The 26,963-nt window shown below is 45.9% G+C and overlaps 1 protein-coding gene across 1 annotated transcript in view; it reads left to right on the top strand.

Moving 5' to 3' along the window:
- ppp1r14ab (protein phosphatase 1, regulatory (inhibitor) subunit 14Ab) overlaps positions 1 to 14,104 on the top strand; it is a 34,745-nt gene extending 20,641 nt beyond the window's left edge. Inside the window, exons 2-4 of the mRNA XM_069910051.1 lie at positions 9,481 to 9,561; positions 9,645 to 9,677; positions 13,805 to 14,104. Coding sequence (XP_069766152.1) covers positions 9,481 to 9,561; positions 9,645 to 9,677; positions 13,805 to 13,894 — 204 coding nt within the window. The 3' untranslated portion in view covers positions 13,895 to 14,104. The remainder of the gene's footprint in view (positions 1 to 9,480; positions 9,562 to 9,644; positions 9,678 to 13,804) is intronic.
- Positions 14,105 to 26,963: the final 12,859 nt, after the last annotated feature.

The raw sequence follows: 26,963 nt of genomic DNA on the forward strand, positions 1-26,963 counted from the left end.
CTCTGTATGAACGTACTGTATAGGCTGCCCCCCTGCACCTGCGCTTGACTACGACTGCCCAGAAGATCCCTGACATAAATGACGTTCGTTGGGGTCCGATACTGTCTATCTGCGGCCGAGTAAGTATTGCAGTCCCTGATCATTTGAAAAATCCAGTGGCCGACCTGAGCGAAGAAAAGGTCCCGTTTATCCTCCTCGATCTGCGCGTTGTGGCGTCTCAAGAAGGCAGTGGAACCATTGATCAAATTTGGTGGCAGCCTCCAGGTCAGTGTCCAGTTTATCTGCCCGTATTGCCTTGTCCACGGCACAAAAAACAAATCAAAACAATTAACCACATCCAACTGAGAGTTGTGATTAACAGGCTTTAATCGCTGCAAACCATCAGCACGTCCCACATGTTGCCGGCCCGGTTCCAAGGCAGGTACTGAGGGAGGGGGTTTGGGCGTAATGGCCTTTATGGAGATTCTGAGGGGAGGAGTCACAGTTGCAGGGGGCAGGCCAACCTGTATAGTACATTCATACAGACAAGGCCAATTACTATACAGCAGTTCCACCACAATTGCTGGAGGGATTGAGTTTAGAAATAGGGAGGTTGAGCTGCCACTGGACAAGGTCCTGGTGAGGCCGCATCTGGAGAACTGCATGCAGTTCTGGTCTTACTTGAGGAAGGATATACTGGCTTTGGAGGGGGTTCACCAGGTTGATTCCAGCAATTAAGGGGTTTAGCCTTTGGGAGAGATTAAGTCGTCTGGGACTGTACTTGCTGGAATTTAGAAGAGTGAGAGGGAATCTTATAGAAATATATAAAATTATGAAAGGCATAGATAAGAGAGAGGTAGGTAAGTTGTTCCCATTGGTGGGAGAGACCACAACTTGGGGACATAGCCTCAAGATTCAGGGGAATAGATTTAGGACGGAGATGAGGAGGAACTGCTTTCCCCAGAGGGTGGTGAATCTATGGAATTTGTTGCCCGTTGAAGTAGTAGAGACGACCTCAGTAAATATATTTAAGACAAGATCGGATAGATTTTTGCATAATAGGGAAATTAAGGGATATGGGGAAAAGGCAGGTGGGTGGAGCTCAGCCGATCGTCAGATTGGCCACGGTCTCGATGAACGGCGGAGCAGGGCTCGACAGGCCGGATGGCCGACTCCCGCTCCTGTCGTATGACTCTTTGAGTGGGAAAAATAAAGCGTGTGAAGGGACAGTGAGAAGTTGCAAGTTGCCCCTTGGAGCTCTGCTCATTGTTTGTAACGGTTTCCACAACAATCTTCTGAGGAAACCCAGATGAAGAGTCGTGTTTTGCTGAGATTGTTATATATGCTCAGCTGGAAACAACCAGCTCCTTAATTCCAGCTCCTTTGCTCACCATAGAAGGAAAATCCAAATCATCAGTTTTTTGCCTTAGATGGTTTTCCCTGTGACATTGCCACGGGTGTCCATTATATCCAAACATAGTGGGTGCAGGGAAGTGACAGGGCTCTGTAACTTTCAGCTCATGAAAACTCAGCTGCCTGTGTCTTAGCTGGCATCACGTCCAAATTCCCCTTCGTCCCCTGTGCTGTCTGACTCATGCAGACTCCCAGTCAGAGATACGGGTTCCAGAACCATGGCAGAGGTGCCAATACAATTAGTGATGCTGGGTTAAACCAGAGGGAATTAAAAACAATGCTGGAGTAAACTCAGCTGGTCAACCAGTGAACTGTATGTAGCCAAAGTAAAGATACATAACCAGGGTTTCAGGCTTGAGCCCTTCATCAAGGTGTGGGCAAAAGGCCCCCGGGCAAAATGGTGAGGGGGAGAAGCACGGTCGAAAAGGCAGGAGGTGGATAAAGGAGGGAGGGCCCCACCAGCAAATTGGGGGGGTGGTGTGGAGGGCTCTGTGAATGGAGAGGGAAGGGGATGGCAAGCTGGTGGAAAGGAGGCCCACAGATGGGGGTGAGAGGGAGGACGGGGAGTGGATTAGCAGAAACCGGAGGTCGATGTTGATGCCATCTGGTTGGAGACGGAATATTAGGTGTTGCTCCTCCAATTGATGGGTGGCCTTGTTTAAAATGGAGGGTGCTGCTCTGTGTGTGTGTGTGGGGGGGGGGGGGGGTGGGACTGCAGACTGTCAGCGAGCACACCAACTTCAATCTTAAAATTCTGTCTCTTTTCGACCCCCACCACCCCCGCCCCCTCACCTTCCTCCACAATCTCTGGAACATCTGACCATGATACCCCTCCCTCTGTCTGCAACCTCCTGCTCAGGCTCTCTATGCCCTCTCATCTCTTTGACCCCCTGCCTTCCCACCCCCACACACCTCCCGCTCTCTCCCTCTATGTGGACCCCCCCCAATCCCAAGGTGAAAAGCATGGAAAGACACGCAGGCCAAGATGGCACTGGAGTGCGACGACCTTTTGTGAGCTGCACCCGCTATACCCTTTCCTTCATTGTAATCATTCTACTCTTCGATATTAAATGATTACAGTAAAAATTGTATTTAAATTTAAAAGGGGGCATAAAACACAGGAACAGATCCTTGCGGCCCACTAGCCTGTCTGCCCAATTAACCTACAACCCCTGTATATTTTGAAGGGTGGGAGGAGAACGGAGAGAATGTACGGACTTCTTACAGACAGCGCCGGGTTCAAACCGCAGTCACTGGGTTTGTAACGGCGTTGTGCTAAGTGTGTCACAATAACACTAGGAGAGTTATTAATTTTTTCCAAAAAATTGAGAGGTAGAGCATGGTAACAGGCCATTTCGGTCCACGGGCCCGTGCCGCCCAATTTGCACCCCATTAATCTACACCCCCCGGTACATTTCGAAGGGTGGGAGGAGACCGGAGCCCCCGGGGAAAATCCTACACAGACATGGGGAGAGCGTGCAAACTCCTTCCAAACAGCGCGAGACTCGAACCAATGCACAGAAGTATGACACAGAAGTGAAGTGGTTGGCTACTGGGAGGTCTCTACCACTGGTGCGGACAGAGTGAAATGATCTCCCCATCTGCGCCCAGCCTCTCCGATGTGGAGAGGGCCACCTTTTACCTTTGCTGTTTGACCTGCTGGGTTTCTCCAGCATCGTGCTTTTACTTCAACCACAGTATCTGCAGATGTTCATGTTTTACTCCCGCCTTCAACAGTACTTCACAATCATCACTCAGACTCTGCGTCGGATGGGGAGCCAACTTTACACCAGCAATTTCCCCAGCTAACACCCCCCAACAATATGCGCCTGCTGGGAGATCCTCAACATCATCAGAGGGAGACGGTGACAGGTCTTTATGGCAGATGCCTGCCAGAGATGTTGAGTTGTAGCCTTGAAGAATCTCCATCCTGCTCGTGCACAAAAAGCATGCCGTGTGCGAGCATGGTTCTTCGCAAGTCAGGAACCTGCAGACCTTGTGAGTGTTGGTTAAGGGTATGAAGATATGGAGCTGGAAGTGGGCAAACATCCTCCCCCCTTCCCCCTTCTGCAAACAGTGGCATCTGAGAGAGCAGAGGGTCTTGGTTAAATAATTCTTTCTAACATTGGCCCCGTCACCGTCACCTACCTAAATTCAAGGTAAGATCTTGAAACAGAACCTGAACCAACGCAGCCGGTGCGTCTCGGGATTTGGTTTTCTGCATAAACTCTCGGGGCGACACGGTTAGCGCAACACTGTTACGGCGCCCAGGACCAGGGTTCGAATCCGGCACTGCCTGCGAGGAGTTTGTACGTTCTGTGTGGGCTTCCTCCGGGTGCTCCGGTTTCCTCCCGCCGTTCGAAACGTGCGGGAGGTTAATTGGATGGCATGGGCTTGTGCGCTGAAAGAGCCCATTACCGTGCTGTTGGTCCAAATTTATTTTTAAAAGTTGACTTTATACTCGAGTTACCCTGTCCCCCCATCGCTCCCTTAGCCTTCCTACCTCTCCCCCACTCCAAATGCTCTTAACCCCAAGTGATTGGCTGAAGGATCCAGGGAGAAGGAAGGAAAACTTTGTCTCCATACTGGTTGTGGGTGGGGTGGGGGGGGTGTGGATCTTGCTATCTGAAAGGATTGCGGAGGCGGGTGTTTGCCATAACTAAAGGGTGAATGGATGTGGGCTGGAAGAGCTGTGAGCTACAAGACCAGTGCATGAGGGTGAGAGGAGGCTGTCACAAATGCAACGGGCTCAACGGCCTGCTATTTTTGTGCAATTCTCTCTAATTGACCCCTAAATGTGTGATCGTCATCAAAGCCGACTCCTCGTTTTCCCTCTTTCCTACTCCTTGGTCTTTTTTCCTCCAACTCTCCACCCCCTTCCCTCTCCAATCACAGAGCCTCCCCCCACTGTTTACTGCTGTGCCCTCCCCCCCTTACCCACCGATTACCTGTGGGACTGGGCTACTGCCTCCTCCCAACCACCCCCCCCTCCGCCCACCACCAGTTTGTTCAGGCACCTGCTGACATTTTGCTCATACTTTGAAGGGTTCAAGCCCAAAACGTTGGTTATGTATCTTTATCCTTGCAACATAAAGTATCCTTAATGCCCCAACTCTGTAGACATCTATTCACTGAGGTCGCCTCCCCTGCTTCAATGGGCGGAAAATTCCACAGATTCACTGCCCTCGGTGGGGGGGGGGGGGGGGGGGGGGTGAAGCAGTTCTTCCTCATCTCTGCCCTAAATCTTGAGGCTACATCCCCTAGTTTTTGTCTCCCGCACCTATGGCAACAACTTGCCTACCTCTTTGGCCTGCTGAGTTCCCCCAGCTTTGTGTTTTCACTACACTCGCGGTGCCTGCAGGCCTTGGTGTTTTACTTTCATCAGACCTTTGACCCTCAGCTCATATGAAGCCCTAGGCCATGTTCCACAGTGTCAGGGTATGCCATAAACACGTTTCCCACGTGATACCTTCACTCAAGGGAACAGAATGTTTCTTGTACTTTTCGGCTTTTCAGTTTCTTGGTTTCAACATCTGGAGTTGGTTATTGTGTACAAAATCTATAAGCATTTTTGCATTATAATACCAGCAATTGCATCTGTTCTCTATTAACCAAAGTTATATTGGTGGGGCTGTGACATAGTCTGCCTTGGTGGGGTGGGTGGGGGGGAGGGTTGGGGGGGTGGAATTGTCCAGTTCTTATCATCAATAGTCTCTTCATCCACCTACGTTGAATTTAGTTAACAAAAGGACTATCTTAACAGAGTTCTTGTAACAAAATGATGCAAGTCTGCAGATGCTGTGATGTAGTAAAAAGACCCGAAACACTGGAGGAACTCAGCCGGTCTTTTCAGCGCCTCGGGACAAAGATACAGATATATTGCTGTCGGCTCCTATTGTTGTCTCGAGCAGCTTAAAAGGACCAACCGAGTTCCTCCAGTGTTTCGGCACGTTTGGGACGACCCTGAATTTCCACCTAACGTGTAGGTTTGGACTTGTACTCCCTGTACGAGGCTACCCCACTTACCGCTGACCGATAGAGCGATGCTGCCCGGTGCATTTAACATGCTAATTCACAATATCGTAAAAGCCAATTACCCAGTAAATTTTATCAGCGTATTTTAAAATAAACTACCGTTGGGCCCTCAAAAAAAATCTCTAACTCTGATAGGGGGGGTGGGGGAGAAAAGATTTTTTTTTAAAAACCCCGAAAAAACAAAAACAATCGGAGAATAATTTAAAAGTAAGTAGAAAAGAGATTCTTCCTGATTAAACACAATGTGCTTGGAGAAGAAAAACAACAGACTGGAAGTGGTTCAATTTTGTTTATTAGTTTTGAGTTCATACAAAAGTATTGAACAAATGATTGCCAGGTTTTTTTTCCGCAAGTTAAGTGTCCGACTTCTTTTTTTTTCTAAGCAGGACATAACGGAGGAAAGGCAGTGAAGTAGGCAGGTTGCAGCCTTTCCCGAGCACCTTTAATTTTATCATTAGATGAAGGACGTAAGCTGTTTTAAATACTAGCGACCAATCCTTTTCGGGGAGGATTTAAATGAAGAAGAGAATTGATCAAACTAGTTGAAAAGGCAAATGGAAAATTTAGCAGAAAAGTGCGTAGAAAACTCCTAAAAAGATGAGTCTTAATTTTGCTCATACTTTAATCAAATGACATTAAATAATTTCCTTCAAACATATCAAGAAAGGTTGTTATTCCTTTATCTTTCCATAGGGCAAAAGATTGATCAGGAGATGTCCTTTTTTTAAAAAAAAAATAATTGGAATAAATTTTACTGGACAGAACAAAATTACTTAAATCAAAAAAACTGACGAAATTGATACCACTTTGTGCAACGCCAGCGATCGGGACCGGGGATTCGAATCCCACCCTGCCCTTAAGGAGTTTGTATGTTTTGCCCGTGTCTGCGTGGGCTTTCCCCGGGGGCTCTGGTTTTCTCCCACCCTTCAAAACGTACCGGGGGGGGGGGGGGGCGTGGGTGTAATTAGGCGGCACGGACTTGTGGGCCGAAATGGCCTGTTACTGTGCTGTATGCCTAAATTTAGATACACTTAAGTACCAAATCTTTAATGTATGTCTGAGAATTGGATTAAAATCTTGCTTATGTACTTTAGATAATGCAAAGGGGAGAGAAATACCAATCAGAGAAGCTGAAGAGTATCCTCTAATTGAATTCTTCTCCAATTCCACCCATAAAGGGCAATCATACATCTGTGAATAGTAAGTCCAAAACATATCGTATATTAATTGCCCAATAATAAAACCTGAAATTTAGGAATGCCAAAACACCATCTTCCTTAGTTTTCTGTAGTAATGGTTTAACCAACCTAGGACTTGGTATTATTCGATTATATAAGATGATATTTTAGAATCTAATTTATCAAAGAATACTTTAGGTGTGAAAGTTGGGATAGCTTGACTCAGAAGACTCCGTTCGAACACGGCAATTGAGCGGGCTGCACGAGGCGTCAGCCGCCCGCTCCTGCAGGCTGCGGCAAAACCGGCTGTGCCAGCCAATCGCCGGCGACGGATCACGAAAGGGGCCAATTGGCGCCCAGGGCGGCACAAACCCCACCCGTCGACGACGCTGCAGCAGAGCAGGCCGAGCCCACCAAATCAGAGTCTGAAGGGACGCGGGATGTGCCCATCGGTCACAAGGCAGCCAGGGTCTGGCCTGGCCACGTAAAAGGGAGTAGCCGGTTCATTAAAATCGGTGTCAGCTGTCCTCCTTGTTGTGTGCATCTTATTTCTGAGCTAGAACCTCGAGACACACCACAAACTTCAGTCAGGTGATCATTTCAATAGCATTTGTTTAGTATAATCAATCAAAGGGAGATAATTATATTTGTATAAAAACCTTAAGTAACAACTTTAAAAGGTAATTAATCATATAAATGTAAATGATTACTAATAGGAAAAAGTTCACTTTTATTTGAATTTATATCCTGAAAAAATACCAACCGTCGGCTCCTGTACCAGGCCGTTTAATGCCAGTACGGAGCCGATCGGAGTTGGACTGAGCAGATGAACCCCCGTCCGGGGGGGGAGACACACACAGCGGAAACTTTGCTATGAAAGTTCGGATTTTATACTTGGCTTATCAGACGACGCCTAATTTTTGGGGCGACATTTTCAACGTTCGAGGGCGGCTTTGTACACTGGCATGTGCGGTAAGTTGATCTGGCTGCCTCGCAGTTCCAGAGGCCCATGTCTGATCCAGGACGGTGTTTGCCTGTTCTCCATGTGACCACGTGGGTCTTCACTGGGTACTCCTATTTATCCCACCTCCCAAAGGCCGGAAGGTTAATTGGCTGCTAGAAATTGCTCCTACTGTGTCGGCAAGTGCTTAATCTGTGGGGGAGTTCTTGGAAATGTGGGGAGAATATAGTGGGATTCGTGCAAATGATGGATGGGATGGGCCAAACGTTGAACAGGAGCATGAACTGCACAGAACCAGAGCCAAATGTTATTAGGAGAGGCCTTGATCTGAGCTGCAAGGGCTAACATGCTAAAGGAAGAAGCCAGCGAGAGAGGTTTCTGCAGGGATTTCCGGATCTGTGGCCCTGACAGGTAATGGCTAGTGGTGGACCAAGGATGAGATCAAGTTCAAGTTTATCGTCACCTGATTGTGCAAATACAAACTGACAAAACAGCATTCTCTGGTCCTTGTGTGAGCATTTTCTTTGGTCGTTCAACACTCTCACTGCCTGGGGGGATGAAGCTGTTCCTCAACCTGGTGGGGCTGGCTCCGATATTCCGATGGGAGTAGCTGAAAGATGCTGTGTGTAGGGAGGAAGAGATCCTCCGTGATCTTTTGCACCCTCATCAGACAACGATCCTGGTAGATCTCATCAATGGGCTGGGAAGGGAGACCCCCAGTGATCTTCTCTGCCGCTGTTATGGTCCTGTGGATCGACCTCCAATCCGTTACAGCGACTGTACCACGCCGCAGTGCAGCCGGCCAGGGCAAGCTCGATAAAGCTGCTGTAGAAAGTTGACCGGCCGGCAGCTTCAGTCTTCTGGGGGAAGTGCAGTGGCTGTTGCACCTTCCTGACCAGCGAGGAGATGCCGTGTGTCCAGGATAGGTCGCTAATTAAGTGGACTCCGAGGAACTTGATGCCCTCCGCTATGGAGTTGTTAATGTGTGGAGGAGAGGTTGTGTGGGCTCCAGAGGTGAGACTTTGAAGTGAGTGGTGGGGCAGTGAACAAGAGTGAGTTGAATTAATTTTATTCATCAGCTATATTTAACGCCGGAGAAATTAAAAAAATTTGGTTTTGGTAAGTTGGATTCTTGTTTTTGATGTGATCAGACGGTCAATACTTTTTTGCATACTGTTTGGCTTTGTGATCGATTGCAACAGTTTTGGAAAGGTATTCAATCTGTTTTTAACAGTTTATATAATATCCATCTTGTATTATATCCCGATATATTTTTATTAGGGAACATGCAATCATTAATCGATTTAGGTTTAGAGGATTATCAGATTTCATTTATCTATTTAGCTTTAGTCGTGGCTAAGAAATGTATAGCACTTACTTGGAAAGATAGAAATATACTAACTTTAGATAAGTGGTATTTGGAAATGAAATTTTATTTGACTATGGAAAGAATATCTTTTTCAATTCAGGATAAGATGTCTTTTTATAAGTTAAAGTGGACTTCGTTTGCTAATTATATGCATTTAAGTTTGATTTAAATATATGTTTAAGTGTGATATTTTAGTATTGACAATTTTTTTTGTTGTTAGAATTGTTTTAGGTTAAGTTCTATCTCTTTTTTTTGTAAGTGGGTATTTTTTTTCATATATAATGTCAATTTTATTAACTCTTCACTCTTTATTTTGGGGGGGAGGGTTGGACTAATTTTAAGTTAGACTATTAATATTGTGTTACAATTAACGGGGGGGTTATTTTGTGTAGTTTTCTGATGTAATATTGTAATCATACCTTTTTAAATTCTTTTTTTCTATTTTTATTTAAATGTAATTCTTTATTGTATTCATGTTATAAAATTTTAAATAAAGTCTTTAAAAAAAAAAAGAGTGAATTGAATTTATTTTCCTCTCCGTGCAGGCGGATGAGATGCCAGAAGAGGTGAGCATTGATGACTTGTTGGAACTCCAGAGCGATGAGGAGCGAGGGAATAAGTTGCAGGTTAGAGATGGAATCGTTCACTCGCTGGGCACTGTCTTTCTGAGTATTGACTCGTCCATTAATTTCTTTATTTTATTTTGCAGATTATGTTTACGTCTTGCAGCCAAAACACGGATGTAAGTGCTTCTTGTTTATCCCTGAAAATGCTCATAAATAAAAATGTTGATGCTGCTACGAGGCCTGACCCATCCTGTTTTCATGAACATTCACTGGCATCACTTCAAATGTCCTTCTGCTCAGTAGTCACCACCTTGGAATGGAGCTTGGAGTAATAAAATGACACAGTTTTGTCATCAGTTTATAAGGCTTGGACGAAACCACAGCAGCTTTATTTTCCTCTGGATTTTGGGATCCAGATCAGTGAAGGTCCACTCAGTAATTCCTAGGGTTGGCGCACGAGGAGGAACAGTTGAGCAGGTTAGGCTGATGACCGTGGCAACGTACCAGATACACTCGTGTAATCGTCGAATTTGTTTAGGGGGTCGTCGATTACCCGCCTATTACTTAAGTAACTGAGTCGCTCGGGCAGGTGGCTGAGGCCAGGCGATTAAGTGCGTGTCTGGGGCATTGGGAGTTCGGGCAGGTGGGCAGCTGGCTGAGGTCCAAGCCAGAGTCCTCATAGAGCTCAGATGGGCAGGTAGCTGGGCCTAGCCCAGAATCCACAGTTGGGAGCTTGGGCGGCGGCCAAAAATAGAGAGGGTTAACTTTTAAGTGGTACTGCTTAAGCGTATAAACAGTAAGAGAAATGAGAGGTGATCGTATTGAGGCATCTGGAATTAGGGAGGCCTATATTCAGAATAGTGGGTCGCCCACATTTACATTTCTTCTGAGGGTGGAGTTTGTTTTGAATTCTCTCTCCCAGGGTGCAGAGCATTGGATCTATTCAAGGCAGAGATTGCCAGACATTTAGATGGTTTGGGAAGAGGCCAGGAAATTGATGCTGAGGCCAAATTGGGTGGAGCCGGCTTAAAGGAGCTGAATGGCCTGATCTTGCTCGTTTTTAATGGAATCTTCTGAGACCTTTACCCTCCACTAGCCCTTGCTCTGATCTGAGACCTTTACCCTCCACTAGCCCTTGCTCTGATCTTTTTTGAATTGTTCCATCTCTGGTGTCTGCACCCAAGCCTCCTCGAACCTCCTGGCTTCTTTCCCTCCACCTGTAAGATCCCTTTGAAATCAACGAGCATGTTTTGATTCCTTCTATGGCCTGGAACTGAATTTTATCTGATGATACTCCTGAGATATCAATGATGGTGTGGAATGTAAGAAATGGGAGGAACTGGTTATCTAGCCTGTCGATTTGGCTGTGGACCCAGTTCCACTTACCAGCCTGTTCACTATAACCCTTAATTCTCTCATTTTTCAAAAATCAATCTCTCTGCATCTTAATGAGGCAGCCTCTACTGGTTTCTCCGGTTTATGCTAGCCTTCTGTCCTTCCCTTCCCCATCCCCCTGTCTCCTTTCCTTCAGTTCTCTGCCCCCTTCCCTCTCCATTCACAGAGCAAACCCCCTCCCCCCCCGTTTGCTGGTGGGCCATCCCTCCCTTATCTACCTATTGCCTCTTGGCTGTGGGACTGTACCTCCACCCCTCCCCCGCCATTTTGTTCAGGCATCTGCCGACATTTTCCATACCCCGATGAAGGGGCTCAAGCCCAAAATGTCAGTTATGTATCTTTATCTTTGCTGTGTAAAGTACGGTGTTCGACCAGCTGAATTTCTCCAGCGTTGTGTGTTCATTCTCCAACATTCTCATGAATTATTTCCTTTTAGACCCTTGTCTGTTTCCATTTTGAACGCTGCCCCCACTACCCTCGCCAGCACTGCGCTCCCTACCCCAACCACTTGCTGAAACTTTGGATCCATTTGCCTTCCTGCCCATTGCCCTACAAGTTTTTTCTTTTAAAGAATAAAGTGAGAACCTTGGCGACTGTCAGGTCAGAGCAGACGTTTGACAGCAAGTTGTTGAAGGAAATGAAAGAGGAACGAGTGAATGGACATTTGGGGAAACTTTCACCCAACCTGTAATGCTTCTGGTCCTGAGTGAGTGATGTCTGTTGTGCACTCAGAAGCTCATTGAGTTAAAATTGCGACCTCTGTGAAGTGCAAGGAAGCCAGAACCTCTCGGAATAGATCACATGCTTGCAAATTGAACTGATTCCTGATGGAGAGACTGTACAATAAATGAGGAGGATGTGCTTCTGACAACACACCACTGAGGCCCACTGCCCAGAAACCCTCCTCACTCCACCCACAGTAGGGTGGTGGTTACGGCTTTACCTACCTGTTCCCTATACCCCTTAATTAATTTTTCTAAAATCTATCTATCTGCGCCTTTAAATTCAGCCTCCACTGGTTTCTCTATGGGCGGAACGGTTGGTGTAGCGGTTAGTGCAACACTGTTACAGCACCAGCGATCTGGACTGGGGCTTGAATCCTGTGGCAACTGTAAGGAGTTTGCACATTCTCCCCATGTCTGCGTGGGTTTTCCCTGAGGGGGCTCCGGATTCCTCCCACCGTTTGAAACGCACCGGGGTGTAAATTGGGCGGCGCGGACTCATGGGCTGAAATAGCCTGTTCCCGTGCTGTAGGTCTAAATTTTTTTAAAATGTAAAAATGACCTCCACTCTTCCGTCCCCAGTGTTGGATTTAACTGTTGTTGGACCGGTCCTCACAGATTGATATAATGCAGTTGTCTCTAAGAGATCTTCCAGTACCCTTAATATTTGCCCCTTAATCAATTTCAGCTCCTAAGTGTCTGGCACAATCAGCCAACAGCAGCTTGTAAAAACACACCAAAAAAATGCTGGCATAACTGTTTCGAGCCCAGAGGACCCCAAAACCCAGCAGCAATAGATATTCACCAAGGCAAATAGTTACTTAAACAAAATTTGCTTTTAATTATCTTTAAACATGAAAAGAGAATCACACTTTAACTTAACTCTATTGACTTACTTAACCTCACTTAACCCCCTTCTAATTCTAAGTGCACCTGTGTGTAATGTGTATGTAAGTTCAGAAAAGTTCTTTGGTTCACAGTCCAATCTCACTTCTCATTCCTCCAAGTTCACTGGTTGCAGGAAATTCTTATACTGTGCACAGAATTTAACATTTATAAAGTTCACCAGACTTTGGGGCTTGAAAGATAAATGATTACCACTCAGGAAGGTTCTTGTCAGTTTTCGGAGAGAGATTTGTTGTTCCAGGACATCCACAACTGATGTACTTCCATCAGTCACTCCAGTGTCTTGCTGACGAAACTTGCCCCTTCAGGGTTCTCCAGATGATCACCTTTTTCTTTCAGGTCACCACAGAGTTCCTTCTGGTTTTTCTTATTCCAAGTGAAACATTAGACAGCCAGTCCGCTCCTCTTGCATGAACCACAAGGGCTTCGACCAGGCCATCTTTCAAAATGGGGCTTTCCACAAGCTTGCCAGCTTGTCCTGTTCCAATCCCAGCTACTTTCTGCTGTACAAGATCTCTGTCTCTGTCTCTCATACACAAAGAGAAAACCTGTTTGACTCTCTCTGCTTGCAAAATCACATGACCCTCTTACAACAGCAAGTTCTCTTCCAGACAGCAGTGGTTCCGACATGCTCTTTCATCCGTTGCTTTTTGTAAACAACAATCCATTAGTGAGCAGTCTTCAAAGCTCTGAGGCCCCGACATGTCTAGCATGGGGCAAAGCTCCAGTATTTCAAATAAGATCTGTTTTAAAGTGTTTGTATGTGACCTACTCTAACAAACCTTTCCCAATTTATCTATATACTCGGTCACAAAACTCAGCAAGTCAAACTGTGTACTTTATATAGCCCTTCATCATGGTCTGACAAAATGTGGCCAGGTGCCCAAACAAAATGACAGGGAGAGGGAAAGAGACAAGGGGAGGAACACTGTCTAACACAGGAGGCAGTAGATGGATAAGGGAGAGAGGGCACACCAGTGAATGTGGGGAGGGGAGGAGAATGGAGAGGGAAGGGGGTGGGGAGCTGCTGCTGCTCTCAAGCTCTCCGACCATGTATTCAGCCCCAGCCACATGGCCATCCTCTATTTTATCCAAGCCTCCGTCCCTTTACTTTGGCTGGAAGCCTGTTTAGGATATCTGGAAAGGTACCAAGGAATGCATATTTTTCTCCTTCCGCGAGGTGTTTGATGCCAGTACACCGCATGAGCGGTCATTTTCTGCGGGGCCATCATGGAGAGGTGCACTGGGCCCTGTCTGACAGCAGTGCTGTTTCCTTTCAGGAATTCATCAGGGAGCTGGTAACGAAACTACAGGGTCTTCACAAAGTGCAAGTGCATAGAGGCGGATTGGAGGAACCCAAGCGACACTAAGAGTCTGAGGAGGGTCAGATGGAGAAGGCAGGGGGCCCACCCACCCAACTCTGATCATTTCCAACCCTCTTTCCAAGTTGAAGTAAACCAAAACTGTCCTTGGAGCGAACACATCACTGATTCCAAAATAGCTTTTAAAGGAATTATGTTGCCAAATTTGTTTTGTTTGATGCTGCTTTATTGTTTATATTAAAGTTTACAATTACTCTGTATTGTCTGTTTTTTTTTTCCCTTTTTCCCCACCCCTGGAATATGTCACCACCAATGGGTCAGCCCTGTGTTTACACCAGGGTGTACCAACGTAGTCAGACTGATTGAGAGACTAATCTTTGATTTGCGTTGATCACACTGGACAACAATAATTTTTTTCAAAAAGATTTGCTTCCTTTTGGAATTACAATGGACAAAGATAATTTCAGATTTGCAATATCACATAGGAAGTTGGAGAAACCTTTAATTTTAGCGTTTAATTGCAGAATGATTGCGATGGGTCAGTTGAACTAAAAATGTTTTGGTGCTGATTTTTGTTTGTACTCAGCATCTGATGCCTCTCATGTCAGAATCCAATATTATGAGCTCCTGTTTTAGTAAAATGGGCTTATCACTGCAAGGGATAGTATAGACATGAGGGTCTGAATGGTCACCGTTAACATTTGCATATAAGCACAAGTCACAGCCCAGCAATAATTCAATACATTGGAAGAGCCCAGGGAAGGTTTGTCACAGGCTGTTTCCAGAATTCGATTCATTTGCAAAGACACTGTGATTCTGTAAAGGGAGAACCATTCTGACGCTGGAGAGGAAGCAGCTTTTGTGGCCCAGCCGTTCTGTGGAATTCAGAGCAAAGCCAGCTCTGTGAATGACTGGGCCTTTTCGGTGGATTGACCTGTGGAGGAGGGTCTTTTGGGAAGGTAAGTGCTTCATTTGAAGTGTGACTAACAGTGAAGTTACTTGGACAGACCGGTCGGGAAGCTTTGTGGAGGTCACCCAGTTCGAGTCACACCTACTAAAGGACCAGAATTGTTATGACCAAAGCCCGTGTGGATGGGCATTTCTTCAAAGGCAACGCAAGGAGAATTCGTGAGTTTGTGGCTGCCACAACTCCAGTGTTCCCATCAGTTCAACATTAATTCAAATTTCAACGCCCTACTTTTCAACACTGAATTTAAAAGAGTGAACTTTGAAGCAACTTTCTAGATTTTGGCCTGGACTGTAATGGTTTGGGTATCTCGCGCGCGCACGCACGCACGCGCACGCGCATAGCTGGGGATAGATTTTCTGTTAAGGATAGTTTAAAAGTTAAGACGACAAGAGTTAGAATTAAAATTAGTGTTTTAAAATTAAACACTGTCTGGTTCATTGTCGATTGTTGCTTGTTATGTGCAGTTTGTAACACCAATAATAGTCGGCCACCATTGATGGATTCCAATTGCCCCGTCACCGACGGCACCAAGGTCAGCAGAGAGGAAGTCCAAGTGCGAATTCAGAAATTGAATTTTCAATGACCTGTTGGTCATGGTGGAAGTAGACTTAAAATAGGACAGGAGATCACAAAAATAGGTTATATCTTTTAAAAAAATAAGGGTACACGATAGGAAAGTTTTAAGGTGATTTTCGTGATCGCCAGCCCAAAATCCTTGCAACATGCCCAAAAGTATTCAAGGAAGCAAAATCTTCACTGTCCAGCGTCATTTAAGATCACCAGCGGTCCCAGAGATGGGGAGGCGGGAGGGTTGCAAAGATAAAAATCAGTTGCGTTCCTGTTCTCTGAAGTTCATCTGTTGCCAGCGGAGCTGATGACTCCCAGCAACGTGTTGCAGACAGTTGCTGAGGGGAAAATGGCGGAGGAGCAGCAGTTAAATTACTTGACAAGCAGCCAGGCTTCTGGGCCTCTGAATGACAAGTTCAAATCCCACCACAACGGCTGTGGAATCTATGTCCAAGTAATTAAATAAATCTGGAATTTAAACGTTCTAATAACAGTAACCATTAAACTGCCTAGTTCACTGACAACCAGAGCTGGAGGAAAGAAGGCAAAGGGACGGGGAGTGGGCTTAGCAGAACCTGGTGTTACTGCCACCCAGTTGGAGAGCGCCCAGATGGAAAATCAAGCTTTGCTCCTCCAGTTTACAGGCATGAGGCCATGGACAGACACGTCAGCGCGGGAGAGGGGCATGGTATTGAAATGGGTGGCCACTGGGAAATTCCCTGGACAATCAATGTTATCAAGTGACATTCACAGCTTGAGAGCAAATGAAAAGAAAGAAGGATTTGAAAGGAATAGAAACATTTGCATTTTCTGTGGCATCCCTCAACCTGGGAAATTTAAATTCAGTTGGTTTCGAAAAGGAGGAAACAGTGATGAATTTTACACACAACAACGTATTTCCAACAACAACATGCTATTGGCCAGGAAATGGGTTTTACTGATCAGAATTTATTATCATGAACTTGTCACAAAATTTCCTATTTTGCAGTAGCGTCACAGGTGCATAAATTGCATTTTTAAAAAATGAATTAGAAGGAAGAGAAAGTGAGACGGAGTCTGTGGTTCATTGTCCGTTCAGAAATCTGATGGCGGAGGGGATGAAACTGTTTTTGTAACACTGGGCGCTCTTCCCGATGGCAGCAGAGAAGAGAGGGCATGGCCTGAGTGGTGGTCGGGGAGGGCCTTGAGGATGGAGGCGGCTTTCTTCGGACACCGCCTCGTGTGCAGAGTTGGCACCAGAGCATCTAATCGAGGGCATTAGGGGAACTGCAGAGTAGGGATGGAGGGGCACAAAGTGACATCTGGAAACTCACTCAGCTTGGGGGAGGGGTAAGCCATACCTGCCATGAGCTTCCCCCATGTGCCGCTGTCACACTTTCCCCTCCCTCCGACGTTAACAGACAAATGATGCACGTGCTCATGTAGTGTGGTAGGGGGCACAATAAACTCATTTTTGAATGCCCATGAATGTCCCACCTTGGCGCCAGCCATGTTCTTGAAGATGTCCTTAATGGAGGGAAGACTAATGCCCATGATATTGCTGTAGTTTTTTTTGCTGTCTTGTGCAGACAGCAATGCAACCAGTCAGAATGCTCTCCACCGTACACCTGAGAAATCTGCAAGAGTCTCTGGTGTCGTACCAAATCTTCTCCAAACGAAGGAGAGCCACTGGCTAGCCTTCTTCGTGATTACATCCACGTGGAGGCCCTCCCCCCAGGATAGATCTTTTGAGATGTTGACACCCAGGAATTGGACGCTTTTAACCCGTTCCACCTCAAAATTTGTGATCTACTGAGATCCCTCTCCTGAAGTCCACAATCAGCTCCATAGTCTTGCTAACGTTGAGTGCAAGGCTTTGTACACAGCAACGTATTTCCAATAGAAAGATAATACAGGTACATAATCCTTTATCCGGAACCCTTGGGAGACAGTGTGTTCCGAATTTAGGATATTTCAGAAAGCCAGATTTAACCCCACCCGAATTGTGCTGCCGTATCCACCCCCACCTCCTTCCAGTCGTGCTGCCGGTCTCCCTCCCCCTCCTCGCCCACCCAACTCACGCTGCCAGCCTCCCCCCCCCTCACCTGCCCAACTCGCGCTGCCGGTCTCCACCCCTTGCCCGCCCAACTCGCACTGCCATCTCTCTCCCCACTTGCCGGATTTTGGAGCTTTCCAGATTTTAGATGTCCGGATAAAGGATAGCGTACCTGTATTGGCCAGGAAATGTGTTTTAGCATGGTAAGTATTTCCCCCCCATAAAATTCAAGATTATTTTATTGCATAGTAGAACAAAATGTGATATTATACAAAATTCTTTCTACAGCAAGGCAGAAAAAGATTTGCCATCAGCAGAAATTGCCCCGCGGCCCTTATAGCCAGAGAAAGAGAAGGAAAAGAGGGTCCCTTCAGAGTCACTGAATGTCCATGGATTCTCCTTCCGCAGCCTCCACAGCCGCACAGCCTTCACTGCCAACCATCAGCAATCCCGAGTTCCAGATGCACACCTCTGACATGGTCAGGGAGCCTCCAGCAGCCTCTCGCATCTCGGTTCTGATACCTCTTCGGCCAGCCCCAAGCCACTCTTCAGCAGTCCGCAGCCTGGCCCCATGGACGCAATCGCCATCAGCCTATGGACTATGTGGGTCCCTGGTCTCGAGTCAGTCACCAACAGCCTGTGTGCTCCTCAGCATCAAGGCTCCTCACTGGGGTCTGGGAGAACTCCTCGATCGGCGACAAAATGACCTTTGACAAGGTTCCATCTGGGACGTTGGTCAGGAAGGGTCAGATGCTCAGTATTCATTGGTGAGGTAGTGAGCTGGATTGGAATTAACTATATGGGAGAAGCCAGAGAGTAGTGGTGGATGGTTGCTTCTCAGACTGGAGGCCTGGGACTAGTGGTGTGCCTCAGGGATCGGTGCTGGGACCATTATTGTTTTTTACCAATATCTGGGTGGTAAATTGGATCAGGAAGTTTGCAGATGACGCAAAGATTAGAGGTGTTGTGGACAGCGAGGAAGGCTTTCAAAGCTTGCAGAGGGATCCGGACCAGTTGGAAAAATGGGCTGTAAAATGACAGATGGAATTTAATGCAGACAAGTGAGGGGTCTTGCATTTTGGAAGGACAAATCAAGGTAGACAGTAAATGGTAGGGCTCTGAGGAGTGTGATAGAATAAAGGAATCTGGGAATACAGGGATACGTAGTTCCCTGAAAGTGGCATCACAGGTAAAGAGAGCTTTTGGCACATCGACCTTCATAAATCAAAGAACTGAGTACAGGAGTTGGGATGTTACAGTAAAGTTGTGTAAGATGTTGGTGAGGCCAAATTTGAAATACTGCACTGTATGCCCTTTTGGCTACTTAACTACAGGAAAGTTATCAATAAGATTGAAAGAGGGCAGAGAAGATTTACTGGGATGTTGCTGGGATTTCAGGAACTGAGTTAAGAAGGTTAGGACTCCTTGGAGCTTAGAAGAATGGGGGGGGTAGGGAGATTTGATAAAGGTTTACAATATTATGAGGGGTATAGACGGTGTAAATGCAAGTAGGTTTTTTCTGCTGAGGGTAGGTGAGATGCAAACCAAAAAGCATGGGTTAAGGGGAAAAGTTTAGGGGGAACATTAGGGGGATCTTCTTCGTATTGAGAGTAGTGGGGATGAGCTGCCAGCTGAAGAGGTGAATGTGGGCTCAATTTTAACATTCAAGAAGAATTTGGACAGGTTCATGGATGGGAGGGTTATGGTGGGCTAGGAACTGGGTGCAGGACAGTAGGACTGGGCAGAATAATAGTTTGGCACAGACTAGAAGGGCCAAAAGGCCTGTTTTCTGTGTTGTACTGTTCTATGGTTAATAGACCAGGGCTGTTACCATAGCTTTAATTCAGATGGGACAGTCACTACCGGCCTCCTCACCCCCTCTGCAGTCATATTCCTGTGCTTGTGATCACCATTCCCAAGAGCTGATGGATGGTGTTCAACGGGAGCTGCATGCTCTGTTGGAGGTGACCTTCCCCAGAGCAATCCCACTTCCCATCGTTCGGAGAATCTAACATTTTATTTAGAGGGTTGCTAGGATATATATTCAAGGATCCAACTCTAACTTCAAGCTATCACGTCTCTTCAACCACAGTTTCCTCCTTTGGCTTTATTTCTGTAACAGGTTTCCACCCCCTCCCCCAAAGAAAACCATGATTTACCGTCAATTAATGGGTTTTCTCTTTTTTTGTAACCTGCAGTTACTCACCTGGGCCCCTGCTACAAGCCTTCGCCCCACACCCAGAAGACCAAGGGCAGCAGGTGCAGGGTGACATCCTCTCAGCTTTCCCCTGGCTTGGAAACATCCTCTCAGGTTTTCCATGGTCACCGGATCTAAATCCCGGAACTCCACCAGGGTGCTGTGGGAGCATTATTATTATGCATTTTTTTTCTAAATTTAAAATTTAAATGTAGACGTATAGGCCCTTCCAGCCCATAAACCCGTGCTGCTCAATTACACCCAATTGACCTAAACCCCCTCCCCCCCCCACCCCCGATACGTTGTCTTTTTCAATATTTTTATGGGATTTTAGACAGAAATAGTAACGAGGTAAAAATCATTAATCACAGGTAATATATAAAAAGGAAGATACAATTATATAAGGAAAATAAAAGTATTATAAATAACTTATTATATGTATAAAAGGATGCGTGCTTAGCCCACTGCTATACTCATTAGACACCCATGACTGTGTGGCCAGGCACAATTCCAATGCCATCTACAAGTTTGTCGATGACACCACAGTTGTCGGCAGAATCACAAACGGCAATGAGGAAGCCTTCAGGAGGGAGATAGATCAGCTCGTTGAATGGTGTATCGACAGCAACCTTGCGGTCAACGCCAGTAAAACCGAAGAGATGATTGTGGCCTTCAGGAGGAAGTCAGGGGAACACAACCCAGTCCTCATCGAGGGCTCAGCAGTGGAGACGGTCAAGAACTTCAAATTCCTGGGTGGGGGGTCAACATCTCCAAGCGTCTGTCCTGGAGCCTCCACGTTGATGCAATCCCAAAGACGGCCCACCAGCAGCTATACGTTGTGAGGTGTCTGAGGAGATTCGGTACGTCACTGAAAACTCTTGAAAACCTCTACAGGTGTGCCATGGAGAGCATTCTGGCTGGTTGCATCACTGCCTGGTGCCGAGGCGCCAACTCTCAGGGCAAGAATAAATTCCAGAGAGTAGTTAACTCGGCCTGTGACATTACAGGCCCCAGACTTCACTCCCTCGAGGACGTCTACATGAGGTGGTGTCTTAAAAAATCAGCCTCTATCCTCAAAGACCCCCATCACCCAGGCCAGGCCCTCTTCACTCTGCTGCCATCAGGGAAAAGGTCCGGGAGCCTAAAGACGAACACTCAGCGGCACAAGGACAGCTTCTTCCCCTCCACCATCAGATTCATCAATAATTAATGAACCAAAGACACAGCCTTACTTTTCGTAGGCTATTTTAAAAAAAATTATATTATTGTTGTAAGATGGATATAACATGAATCTTTGCACGATAATTCTGCCGCAAAACATTGAATTTCATGACTTGTTAATATCAATAAATTCTGAAATTCGGTATCGTATCAGTCAAACAGAAAAAAAGGTGGCAAACGTTTAAAGAATGACAGGATACAGCTAATTTGAAGATTTTTAAAAATAACTATCATTCTATACTACAAATTTTACCCCCTTCCCTTCTGAAGTTATCTACTAAGTACATATGTTTTCATTACTATTAAAGGAAACCACAAGCACCCAAAACAAGATCCGGGTGATCATATAAATTGAGAAAATAACTGATAAAAGGACCCCCTTAAACATAGTCTGATACGATTTGAAGGGCAGGAGGAAACCCACGCCCTCACAGGGAGAACGTCCCATCTCCTTACAGACAGCGCTAGATCCAAACCCAGGTCGCTGGCGTCGAACTAACCGCGCCACCCGACATGATCTGCGGCAGGCTCAAGAATGCAGCTCCCACCAGCAACTGCCCACATCCTGAACTCCTTGGAACAATAATTGTTCCAAGATATTTATTTTTGAACCTAATTACAGTTTTGCACTGAATGCTTGCTCTGGACAGACTTTTGAAGCGTGGTCTCCATTGTAGGAAACACAGCAGCCGATTGGATCACAGCAAACAGCAGTGGGGCAATGTTCAGTTGGTTGGCAGATATCAACACCCCAGCTCTTCATGAAATGGTTCAGCACAGGTGGACATTCGGCAAGTGTAGCTGACTCATTCCACTTCCTCCTCCCCCAGCATTATATTTTCTTTGTAGAATTTTGAATGCTGCAATTGAATTTGCCTCTCGCTTCCAGACCCTGATCACTCATAATAATAATCTGATCCTTTCGCTTTCGATCGATTCTCTTAACTATCACTTTCATTTGGCTCGCAGCTGAAGGACCCCCACAAGCTATGGGAAGCCCGAGGGCCCACACGGGCTGTGTGCTCCCCCGACCGCAAGCCGCCCACCGCCCATGCAGGCCCCTCGGACGCTGAGCCCCTCGCTGGTATGCTGCCGTGATCACTGTCTCTTCTGCTTCTCCTCCTCAACCGGGGTGGGGGAGAGGGGGGGGGGGGTGGAAATTGTGCACTCTAGCTTATTATTCTACCTCGGACCATTTTGTTCACATTTCTCGGTATTATTTGCCTCCTCTCCATTGATTCAACCAGCCTGTCTGCATCTCTGCCTCCAGGTTTTAAATCACCCACAAATTTGGAAACACCTGTCTGATGTCATGTGAGAAGAGCAGTGGTTGTGGTACCCTTTCCCGGAGGACTTCACTTTCTCCCTCCGTCCAGAAACGGAAACACTTTCTGTTTCCAATCACTGATCCAGTTTTCTCTCCAGGGTTTGATTCTGCACTCTGGCATTGCTTGCGCAGTTTACACACTCCCCTTATATCTGTTAGATTCCCTTCAGCTCCCTCCAAAGGCCTATGAGTTGGTGGATTAATTGCTGCTCTGAATAGTCTCTATTGCAGTGGTACTCAACCTTTTTCTTCCCACGCACATCCCATTTTGTAATCCCTGTGCCATCAGTGCTCTGTGATTAGTAAGGGATTGCTTAAAGTGGGATGTGAGTGGGAAGGGGAGGTTGAGAATCACTGCTCTGGACCCAACTGTTACTGAAATACTTTGCTTGAGAAAAATTGTCGTTGGCCCATTTCCTTTGGAGCTCTGAACCCATGCACATAACGAGTCAATGAGGGATGATTAAAACAGTGGGTTTCAAACTTTCTCTTCTCACCCACATACCACGTTAAGCGATCCCTCACTAATCACAGATCACCGATGGCCTAGGGAATACTTAAAGTGGGATGTGAGTGGGAAGGGAAAGGTTGAGAACCACTGGGCTATTGTGTAAAATGTGAGGTGAGGGGGGAATGTTGCTAAAATATAATGGGGTTAATGTAGAATTAGTATAAATGTGTGGTTGATGACCAGTGCTCCCTTGGTGGGCTGAGGGGCCTTTTTCCATGGTGACATAACTCGATGGCCACCATCCCCAGATGGAAGATGAGCTACAACTCCTCGGGTTTATCTTGGGCATCATAGGATCAGCAGAGAGGTTGGGGTGGGAAGAAGAATGGGGCGGCACGGCTAGTGTAGCAGTTAGCTCAACACTGGTTACAGTGCAAGCAACCGGGGTTTGAACATGGCGCTGTTTGATAGGAGTTTGCCCATTCTCCCTGTGCCTGCGTAGGGTTCCCCTGGGTACTCCAGTTTCCTCCCACCCTTCAGGGTTGGAGGTCAATTGGGGTATTTGAGCAGCATGGGCTTGTGGGCTGGAAGACCCTGTTACTGTGCTGTATGTCTGAATTTAATTAATGTTAAATTATTTGAGAAATAAAAGCTTAAAACAGCTTTCCATCTCAAATGACAGAGGGAAATCTGGATCCATGCCATGCAATTACACCCAATTAGCCTATAATCCAGGTATATTTTGAAGGGATTCCCGGAGGAAACCCACGCAGACATGGGGAGAACATGCAAACTCCTTACAGACAGCGCCGGATTCAAAACCCCGGTCGCCAGTGGTGTAATAGCATTGCACTAACCGTTCTCATCCCAAAGATGGCACCTTAGACAGTGTGACACCCCCTCAGTACTGCGTTGGGAACGTCAGTGTGGTTTGCTTTATCCAAATCTCCAGAGCAGGACTTTAGACCAGGACTCATTGTTTCCAAGATTAGGACAGGTGTTTGAGGCTCTGCACTCAATGTTCAGGTGTTTGAGGCACTGAACTCAACGTTCAGGTGTTTGAGGCACTGAACTCAACGTTCAGGTGTTTGAGGTACTGAACTCGACGTTCAGGTCTTTGAGGCACTGAACTCAACGTTCAGGTGTTTGAGGTACTGAACTCAATGTTCAGGTCTTTGAGGTACTGAACTCGACGTTCAGGTGTTTGAGGTACTGAACTCAATGTTCAGGTCTTTGAGGTACTGAACTCAATGTTCAGGTGTTTGAGGCACTGAACTCAACGTTCAGGTCTTTGAGGTACTGAACTCGACGTTCAGGTGTTTGAGATTCTGAACTCGACATTCAGGTCTTTGAGGTACTGAACTCGACGTTCAGGTGTTTGAGGCACTGAACTCAACGTTCAGGTCTTTGAGGTACTGAACTCGATGTTCAGGTGTTTGAGGCACTGAACTCAATGTTCAGGTCTTTGAGGTACTGAACTCAACGTTCAGGTGTTTGAGGTACTGAACTCAACGTTCTGGTCTTTGAGGCACTGAACTCAACGTTCAGGTGTTTGAGGCACTGAACTCAGCGTTCAGGTGTTTGAGGCACTGAACAGTTCATTTTATCTTAGAACCTGAGTCCACTGTAGCAAGGCTGCAAAGAGGGTAGGAGAAGTGAATCCAGGACATTGTTCCCAGTGGTTTCAGTGTCAAATCCAAGGCCGGAGGTTAGAATGAGGAAGTGGGCGGCGGAATGGGAGAACAAATTAAAAGTATCAGTTCAAGGATTCTGTAGATCTTTCTTTTCAAAATATTTTTATTGAGTTTATAACATCTCAATAAAGCAAGGCAAAATAACATTTGCATAACATGAAATGAAAGTAAACGCACAATACGACAAATTTCATATTCCATCCTTTATTATTAAATGCGATATTTAAAATGGTTATATGTATAAATCAGTTAAATACTATTACAACATTATACCTGAGTAAAATATGAAATAAAGGGATATTATCCAAAATAATGATAATTAAACCCTATAAATCCATTTATCTAAAAAAAACCCTCATACTAATACTGATCTAACCCCTCCCTCTAATCAAGGTTACAAGAGAAATTCAAGTCGCGATCTCCAGTAGGCGGATGGACCGGCACTAGAGCTCCCAAATCACCCAAAACTGCCAGATATGATAATATTCTATAAATGGCCCCCATACCTTTTCAAACGGAAACTTTTTCTCTTTAATATTATACCTAATTCTCTCTATCACATCCTGCAACCACTGTGCGTGAGTCGGTGAGAGGTCATCTTTCCATTTCATTAAATTGAGGCTCTTTCTAAGCTTCTTGGAAAATAGATCATGATTAAAATTAAGCAGCTTATTACACAAGTGCTCAAAATAGACATGATCTATATTGTGCCTTGCTCTCACTCAGGCCAACAGTTCTGCCCCGGTTTGTCACATCAATATAACCATGGCGTCTGAGCTTTCACCTTGTGGCGGGCACTCCATTTCATTTCTCCTCTTTGCCTGCTATTTTTGTTTTCTCACTTTTTCAGCTTTGATAAAGGGTCCTTGACCGGAAACGTTGACTAAAAACATTCATCAAATGCTGGAGGAACTCGGCCGGTCTCACAGCGTCCATAGGAGGTGAAGATATATTACCAACGTTTCGGGCCTGAGCCCTTCTTCAAGGTATAAGCCAGTGGTTCTCAACCTTTTTATTTCCGCTCACATTCCACTTTAAGTGTTCCCTATGGCGTAGGTGCTCTGTAAGGGATCGCTTAAAGTGGGTGGAAAGAAAAAGTTTGAAACCTACTGTTTTAATCGTCCCTCATTGACTCGTTATGTGCTCAGTTTCAGAAGTCCAAAGGAAATGGACCAATGACAGTTTTTCTCAAGCAAAATATTTCAATCACAATTGGGTCTAGAGCAGTGATTCTCAACCTTCCCTTCCCACCCACATCCCACCTGAAGCAACTCCTTACTAATCACAGAGCCCCGTTGCCACAGGGATTACTTCAAGTGGGATGCGAGTGGAAAGAGAAAGGTTGAGAACCACTGATATAAGCAAAATATGACAGGTCTTTGAATTAAAGATTAGGGAGAAAGACTGGCTGGGGGAGGAGTCCAGACCAACAAAAGGTGTCAATTAGATCTGATAAGAGGGAAGGTGAGAATTGATTTTGGCTCCGTGATAGGAGACAGAGACAGAGATAAAACAGGAGAGAGAGAGAGAGAGAGAGAGAGAGAGAGAGAGAGAGAGAGAGAGAGGGAGAGAGAGAGAGACCCAACCTTTATGCCATCCGGTGGGAGGAACCCAGATGAAAGAAGAGGTGTTGTTCTTCCAACTTGTGGGTGGTCTCAGTCTAGCGGTGCACGAGTTGATGGTTTCTGACTGTGTTTCTGGAATCTCCTGGTTTTTATTACACGACGCCTTTGTTTCGCAGCAGGTTTGTAGAATTGTTGAAACCTAACAGGAGTGTACAGCAAAGAAGGATACAGCATTGTGGTTCTGTTCAGAAGGTTGACATCACTAACGAATGTGCTTCTCGGAGTTAATAATACTCCAGTTCCGAAATTAGGCACAACAGATGCTCCTTGAAATACTGTCCTCACACCGTCCCAGTTGACCATCACCTTACCAGCACTGCCTCCATTTTAACATTCTTGCCCTTGCTTTTCAAACCCCTCCACAGCCTCACCCTTCCTTATCCTAAAAGTCCTAGTCCTAAAATCTTCCCAGAATTTGCTCCGCCCCCGATGTCCATACCTTCATCAGCTTGGACTCTGAGCTCTGGGGTTCATGCCCTAAACTCCCTCCACCACATTAAAGCATTCAAAACCTCCCCCTTTCTCCCCATATCCGATCAAAAGAATGTGATAAAAACGGGAGAAGGTCACCGTTCGAAACATACCACCGTTTAAAATGTACTGGGGGTATAAGCTGGTTGGGTGTAAATTGGGTGGCATGAGCTCGTGGGCCAAAATGGCCTGTTGCCGTGCTGTACATCTAAATTAAATGAAAATCTGTTCCCTTATGGCTGCTGTTTCTTTACCATGTAACAAGCCCAGTGGACCCCAAAACCCAGCAGCAATAGCTATTCACCAAGACAAACGGTTACTTAAACAAAAGTTGCTTTTAATTATCTTTAAACATGAAAACAGAATCACACTTTAATTATCACTATTGACTTAACTAACCTAACTTAACCCCCTTCTAGTTCTAAGAGCATGTGTATGTAATGTGTGTGTAAGTTCAAAAAAGTTCTTGGATTCACAGTTCAATCTCACTTCCAATTCCTCCAAGTTCACTGAATGCAGGCGATTCTTATACTGTGCACAGAATTTAACATTTATAAAG

This window comes from Narcine bancroftii, chromosome 13 (genome assembly GCF_036971445.1).
Source record: "Narcine bancroftii isolate sNarBan1 chromosome 13, sNarBan1.hap1, whole genome shotgun sequence".
Lineage (NCBI taxonomy): Eukaryota > Metazoa > Chordata > Chondrichthyes > Torpediniformes > Narcinidae > Narcine > Narcine bancroftii.